Source organism: Gadus macrocephalus, chromosome 14, assembly GCF_031168955.1.
Source record: "Gadus macrocephalus chromosome 14, ASM3116895v1".
NCBI lineage: Eukaryota > Metazoa > Chordata > Actinopteri > Gadiformes > Gadidae > Gadus > Gadus macrocephalus.
In genome coordinates, this window is record NC_082395.1 from 23,174,159 (window position 1) to 23,181,288 (window position 7,130).

Here is a 7,130-nt window from a genome sequence, read left to right on the forward strand (position 1 = left end):
CTTCAGCCAGTGTGAGGAATACAACAGCTCTGTGTGATGGGTTTAACCAGCGACAGAAACACACAACTCATGGGAGGGTGTAAATAGTTAGGAAAGGATTTGGTTGTTTCTCCTTTCCAGTCATCAAAGTTCTCCACCATCAATACGCTGTCACGTATGTTCAGAGTCGAAGACGTGTCTCAAATAGTTGTTGATGGTCAATGTCTTGATTTGTCTCTCTCTCTCTCTCTCTCTCTCTCTCTCTCTCTCTCTCTCTCTCTCTCTCTCTCTCTCTCTCTCTCTCTCTCTCTCTCTCTCTCTCTCTCTCTCTCTCTCTCTCTCTCTCTCTCTCTCTCTCTGTCTCTGTCTTTCTCTCCCTCCGTCTGTTTCTCTGTGTCTCTCCCTCTATCTCTCATTATCTCCCTCTGTGTGTTTTTCTCTCTCTCTGTCCCTCTTCCTCACCCTCTCCGTCTTTGTCTCTGTCTCTCTCTCTCTCTCTCTCTCTCTCTGTCCCTGTCCCTCTCTCTCACTGTATCACTCTCTCTCCCCCTCTCTCTGTCTCCCTCTCTCTCCCCCTCTCCCTCTCCCTCCCTCTCCCCCTCTCCCCCTCCCAGTGACGTGTGTGAGGCCATGGAGTACCTTGAGGCCAACAACTTCGTCCACCGGGACCTGGCGGCGCGCAACGTGCTGGTGTCAGATGAGCACATCGCCAAGGTCAGCGACTTCGGTCTGACCAAGGAGGCGTCGTCCACGCAGGACACGGCAAAGCTGCCCGTCAAGTGGACCTCTCCCGAGGCCCTCCGAGAGAAGGTGGGCCCCCCCAACCCTCACCGACTGCCTCGGACCGGTTCTGGTCCTCAAGTCACAGCCATCGTGTATGCGTTGATCCGTTGAGGGTCTCAGTCAGGCCCACCTTATGCAGCGTCCCCAGACTGGGTAGCCCCGCCCATTCTGCCGGCTGTTTGAGTTCGCCCTGCAGAAGGGTCTGGAGAAGAGCGATGCATTTCTTTCTAGCTTCGATACAATTTGCGGGAGCCAATCACCAAGCTGGCTTTTCCCCCTGGTGTGCTATTGGCTGGTTTAACACAATGACGACAGGGAAGCTACGGCAAGCAGCCAATTAAATACAGAGTCATTTGAACCGTTGATCACGCCTCTTGTGTTGAAGAAAAGTACAGCTGCTTCTCCAGACCAAAGTGCAATCTAAGATTGAGCTTGATCTGGCAGTAGCTGGGCTACCACATCCCCATTGTCAGAGCCACAATATGAGGCTATAATTACATTTTCAATTCAATTTCATTTTTACAGCCCTTTTTCACAAGTACAGTCTCAAAGGGCTTAACAGGCCATATATTTATGAAAAACCCCTGACCTGAGCCCCCCCAGAGAAAAGCGCTGTTAAAAGCGGTCCATTTTCCATTATGTATTCTAGTTTGGTGATTGTAGATTCTCATTCATGAGGACTGGTCCTTCTGCAAGTCCATTTCCACTTGTATAGTTATGCTTTAAAAACATGGGGGGTTGAAGAACGTTGACTGCAGGAGTTTGCCTGCTCTTTATTCACAGCCAGCCTTTGTCCCTTTTCTCTCGCCCTCCAGCGCTTCTCCACCAAGTCGGACGTCTGGAGTTATGGGATCTTGCTGTGGGAGATCTATTCCTTTGGGCGCGTGCCTTATCCCAGAATTGTAAGTAGAAGCTCCCTGTTCTGCCAAGAACCTGTTGGCCATTTGATATACATAAATAAATAAACTTTATTGTTAATGTGGCTGAGGTGTCTTTGAAACGTCGTTCCATCTGCGTACATAGAGGTTAAACACAGCATGGATGACCCACACCCGTGCACATTGACTGTTTGTATAGCCCTTAATCACAGGTACAGTCTCAACACAATCTCTCTTAACAGGCCAAATATTTATGATAGGGTTATTTATGATACTGCGGCGATACAGCTTAGTGCGCCCTGGTTAACTTACCATGAATATCTACCACGTTCCTCTGTAGCCGTAGATGCATTATCTATAATGCATTCATGAGCATCAGCGCAGTAAACACAGAGAAGTGTTCCCAGGCGGGTCTAACCCTCTGAGGACCAGCAGAGGGCATGCTTTATCGAGGACTCGCACTCCCAGAAGGGTCTTTTCAGTCCGTCCCCATCTGGATCTGGCTCTCTGTTGCCCTCTCTGGCTGGCTCAGATTTGTGACCAAATTTCACAAATCAAAACACAGAAAAAAAAAATATATATTATTCTATATCTATTATTTATATCTAATAGTTAAAAGGGTCTAAAGTCAACGCAAACAATTATACACTTAGTGAAATAATAAATACTCAATCTTTCCCTGTTTTCAAACTCTGCCTCTCTCGCTCTCCTCTCTCATCTCTTTGTCTCTCTGTATCTCTCCATGTCTCTTTCTCTTTCTCTCTGCTCTGCTCTCTGCCTCTCTCTCTCTCTCTCTCTCTTTCTCTCTGCCTCTCTCTCTCTCTCTCTCTCTCTCTCTGCCTCTCTCTCTCTCTCTCTCTCTCTCTGCCTCTCTCTCTCTCTGCTCTCGGCCTCTCCTCGGCATATCTCTGTGTCTCTTTCTCTCTCTCTCTGCCTCTCTCTCTCTGCCTCTCTCTCTCTGCCTCTCTCCCCCTCTCAGCCGCTGAAGGACGTGGTGCCCCGGGTGGAGAAGGGCTATAAGATGGACGCCCCTGAGGGCTGCTCGCCGGTGGTGTACGACCTGATGAAGCAGTGCTGGACCCTGGACGCGGCCGTGCGGCCCAGCTTCCACATGCTGGGGGAGAAGCTCAAGCACATCCGGGCCAAGGAGCTGTACCTGTGAGGAGGAGGAGGAGGTGGAGGAGGAGCAGGAGGTGGAGGAGACCGGACGTAGCCCGGCACAGCACTACCTGTAACCACGCTGTTGCCCCGTGGGGACTCCCTCCCTCCCTCCCTCCCTCCCCCCTCTCTCTCTCCCCGGCAAACCCCTGCCTGTTAGCCGTCCCCCCTCTGCTTCCATTAGCAACGAAGAGACTGTTTTTCCTGTCGGTGTCGTATAGCTTCAGCCAGGAGGGTGCCCCAAGCTCGGAGAGGGGGTCACCGTGCTTCTCTCTCTCTCTCTCTCTCTCTCTCTCTCTCTCTGTCTCTCTGTCTCTCTGTCTGTGTGCGCGCGCACGCGCATCACTCTTCTTCACTCACTCCAGGCTGATCTTCTTTTTGGATCAAGGTGTTTTTTTTAAGTTGTGCTGCACTCCTCCCTCCTCTTGTGGACACGGCGTTGAAGATGAGGAGGAGGGGAGGCTGGCCTTTTCTTCCTCCACCACATGCCCGGGGCCCCTAGCTCTGCCTCCATCTCCCCCACAGCCCCACGTGCCAAGACATGCCGCTGCATGCTTACAATGTCCCCTACTACAGCTCCCCCCATGCAGTCCCTCAGTCCAGACACCATCAACACCCCCTGCGTTGTGTGTGTGTTTGTATGTCCAGGTGTGTGTGCGTCCAGATGTGTGTGCGTGTGTGTGCGTCCAGGTGTGTGTCCAGGTGGGGGCCTTCTCGCTGAGCCAAAGTGCCTCCAGTCCAGAGCATCAGACTTCCCTCGCTCGCCCATCAGACGATTCGCTCGTTCCTTTTTTTAAGTTCATTATTTTTTATGGATCTTTTTTCATTGTGTTGTTGTTCTTCTGTTGTGTCACGGCTGATCAGGGACGTTTATCGATGAGCTCCCCCCCCCTCCCCCTCTCTATCCCTTGCTCCTCCCCCGTTAAAGAGAGCATCCACAGGGAGACAGGGGAGAGATGGGGGAGGCGTCCCGCCGGCCGCCATGTTGGATCCCTGGGGGTGAGGGACGGGGGGGGAAATACTGTTCACTAATGCGGTCAAGTCGTTAAATGTGGGCTTTTTATATTAAAATATATTTAAAGGATTAAAAAAAAAAAACTACTCAAAGTGAACAAGGAAAAGACAAAAAACTGACTGAGAACGGACATCTGAAGGACTTGGGAGGGGGTGGGGGGGTCCCGGAAGCAGGGGGGGTATGCTGGGTGACTGTCTCCGGGACGTCCTGGGCGGGTGGTGCATGCTGAGTGGGGGAGGGCTTGGGTTCAAACGTCAGTGCTTTCAATGTTCATTGTTTTATTATGCTACCATGATTATGAATAAATCATTCCATCTGAACAGCCTGGATGTCTTACCTGGTGTGTGTGTGTGTGTGTGTGTGTGTGTGTGTGTGTGTGTGTGTGTGTGTGTTAAATGAGGTAAGGCCTACACATAGGCCTACCATCCAAACACGCACTAAAAGGTTTGGTACAATATGCTGAAATATATTCTCCGGTGATCACAGAACATCTACACTGACTATGGACCAGGCGCGGGCCATCCATATAGGGAAGCTAACTACTTGAAAAAGCATGCTCTCAAAAAAATTGTTCCTCAGTAAATCATGGCTCCAAGTCTCTTTATTAATAATGTGGATTTCACGTTAACTATATACAGTTTATTCAGCCTTTCTAACTATTTTGGTCTCTTGACATCAAATTTTGGATGATGGTGGCGTGTCATGCAATGTGGGGCAGGACAGCTCAGCGAACGCGTTCCTCCGTATGTTTATCGCACAATCCTGCAGTCTGCAATATAAATTGCAATCCCCGCTAAAACACACCTATATGGTCGTAAAGTAGTCCGCCCCATGGTGTTGCACCTGTGTTTAAGTGTTGAGTTTCTGTTAAAAAAAAACCTTTGAGAAGTTAAAATTGAAAAAATAAAAAGAATTGGAAGACAAGTTTAGAAATAAAAAAACTTGGCCCAGACAGACCCGACATACACATTATCCAACAAACGAGGAAGAGGGGGAAAACTTACAATATAACTTTCTCCCGAACATGGTTTGAAAATAAAAAATGTGGTTGCTCAAAGAGAAACGCTGTGTTTTGTTTCCTATGTCTACTTTTTCGTGTAAGTGTTTGCACAGAACAAGGGGATATGGACCATGGGTATGAGTGATGTGAAGCATATATATATATATATATATAGTTATATATAATACAATATTATCTATGTATATAATATACACATATTACAAAAACAAATTGTGCGCCAGTAGTTTCTGCTCCAATGAAATTTAGGTTCACCGCACGCTACTGCTATGGACCTCTTATGGTTTTAAAGATTAATTTGTGCATGTATTGTACATCAATGATTGTGTGAGTTTGCCGCTTCGTTTAAAGCTGAGGTAGGCAAAAAGCCGAAATAAGGTTGATTTTGAAAGTATGGTGTGAAAATATAATTCCATCGCTCCCTTTAGGTTTAGGCCTTCCTCCAAAGCCACGCCCCCAAAACACATGACTAGCTCACTAGCTTTAGCAATAGGTCTGCAAGCCTCCGTTAGCCGGGTAGCCAATCATTTCATTCGAGCCGATTGAAATTATTGGACAGGGTTTCACAGGCCTGTGCCAGCCACAGACACCCGATTTTGTAGTCAGAACATGCAATTTATTTAGTTTGCTGTCAGGATGTAAAGAGAATTAAAGGAGACATATTATACCACCAGGTATGAGTGTGATTAGCCTTACAAGCCGTTTCGAAAATCTGCCCCATATGACATCACTAGTGGGCGTGTCCACCTAGGTCTGCGCTGGAAACATCAGTCTACCAGCCTACAAAGTGGACTGAAGTAAACTTGCTCATTTATCCAGCATAGATCTAGGTGGACACGCCCACTAGTGATGTCATAAGGGGCAGATTTTCGAAACGGCTTGCAAGGCTAATCACACTCACACCTGGTGGTATAATATGTCTCCTTTTTAAACAAATATTTCCTCAATTTTAAATAAATGTCCTACCGTAGCTTTAACTGAAATTGGCCCACCATCTCAATCAGGATACAAAATGTGACAGGGATCTTAATATCTACCACATAGCCTGTAGCATCTGTCAACTCTTGATCTATACTTGGATAATTATGTTTTATAATGTACGTTTATTTAACAGTACGAACCAGTAGGCCTACTTTTGGCTCTATATTGTGAAATCTATGTCCCCAATCGGATGTGGTGTGAATGAGATATTCATGAGCTACTGCACAGGCAATTTTCACTCCTATGATGGCATAGGTGCTATGAAGACCCCGTTATAGCCGAGGTGTCGTGGAGAGGTGGAGATGACGGAGCTGTGTGTGAGCCTCCTCCACCCGTCTGCCTTGTGTTATCAGAGCTCCTCAGCAGCCTGGGAGGGCGGTGCTCACCAACATAACTCACAACATGCAATCGGTCACACAGCTTCGGCTTCTGCTGCTTTTTGTTTTGCTTTATTTATATTTTGAGTCCAGTATTTCTATTTGTTAGTAAGTCAGAGATTTCCTTAAACCTACTCGAAAATATCACCCTGAGAATCCCACGGTTGTTCTGGCATGAGGTTCACTCTCTGACCCCCAGGGGATTCAGCGGTTGTGACAGAACGGTAACACCGGACTGGTGACGTAGACCCATGGACCAATGAAGAAAGTAGGCCGGGGGGTTGCGCTCGTGGCCACGACTGTGTGCGTCGTGACGCATCACCGCTCCATTACTCCAAGTCTCCAACAAGTGTGCGTCCTGCCGCGGACGGGTGAGGCCCCATGCGGCCTCTGGGAGGTCCGTAACTCATTAGGCTATTTGGGAAATTTTGTTCGTCAAATACTGTCCCCCAATGGAGTTTAAATCCTGTGTAATTCATACTCTAAAAAACCAACATAGTCTCTAATCCAATGCATTACACTACATATACCTTTATAACCTCTTTAGTGTGGCGGGGACGGAATGCGATTTAGATGCTCAATCTTGGTAATTCGGTAGCATGAACAGAAATAAGCATATTTGTAATGCAGACACGTTTTTGTGTCATTCAAAAATGTGATTTGATCAAGAATTCATTGTGAATCCACTGACCGAGACTACGACATCGTGTTCCAACCACATACACGTTCAGTCACGCCACCCAGCAAGAGTTTAGATCCAAGAGGGCCACTCTGAGGTCCCTGCCGTTATTATTCTTCCTGTATGAGATGAAACATTAATGTTGTTGGTGCCCTCTGGACGGTGCTGTTATCCTTTGTGAAATCCTTGCAGGAGATTTGTAGCCTCTCTCTGCAGCCTTGTCCGTGGAGATCAGGGCTGGGCTCAAATCAAATCCTCCCGC

At 47.7% G+C, this 7,130-nt stretch overlaps 1 protein-coding gene and 2 long non-coding RNA genes across 3 annotated transcripts in view; 2 read left to right on the forward strand and 1 right to left on the reverse strand.

The window, feature by feature from the left end:
- LOC132472050 (uncharacterized) overlaps positions 1-4,133 on the forward strand; it is a 75,688-nt gene extending 71,555 nt beyond the window's left edge. The window contains exon 2 of the long non-coding RNA XR_009528973.1: positions 3,447-4,133. This is a non-coding gene — a long non-coding RNA (uncharacterized LOC132472050). The remainder of the gene's footprint in view (positions 1-3,446) is intronic.
- The window catches only part of LOC132472047 (tyrosine-protein kinase CSK), a 37,225-nt gene extending 33,092 nt beyond the window's left edge, over positions 1-4,133 (forward strand). The window contains exons 11-13 of the mRNA XM_060071460.1: positions 594-789; positions 1,578-1,664; positions 2,620-4,133. Of these exons, the coding sequence (XP_059927443.1) occupies positions 594-789; positions 1,578-1,664; positions 2,620-2,802 (466 nt within the window). The 3' untranslated portion in view covers positions 2,803-4,133. The remainder of the gene's footprint in view (positions 1-593; positions 790-1,577; positions 1,665-2,619) is intronic.
- Positions 4,134-5,479: 1,346 nt separating this feature from the next.
- Positions 5,480-5,758, reverse strand: LOC132472051 (uncharacterized). The gene is made up of 2 exons (XR_009528974.1): positions 5,670-5,758; positions 5,480-5,584 (listed from the first exon to the last, which is right to left on the reverse strand). It is a non-coding gene; the product is annotated as an uncharacterized LOC132472051 (long non-coding RNA).
- Between the last annotated feature and the right edge of the window lie 1,372 nt (positions 5,759-7,130).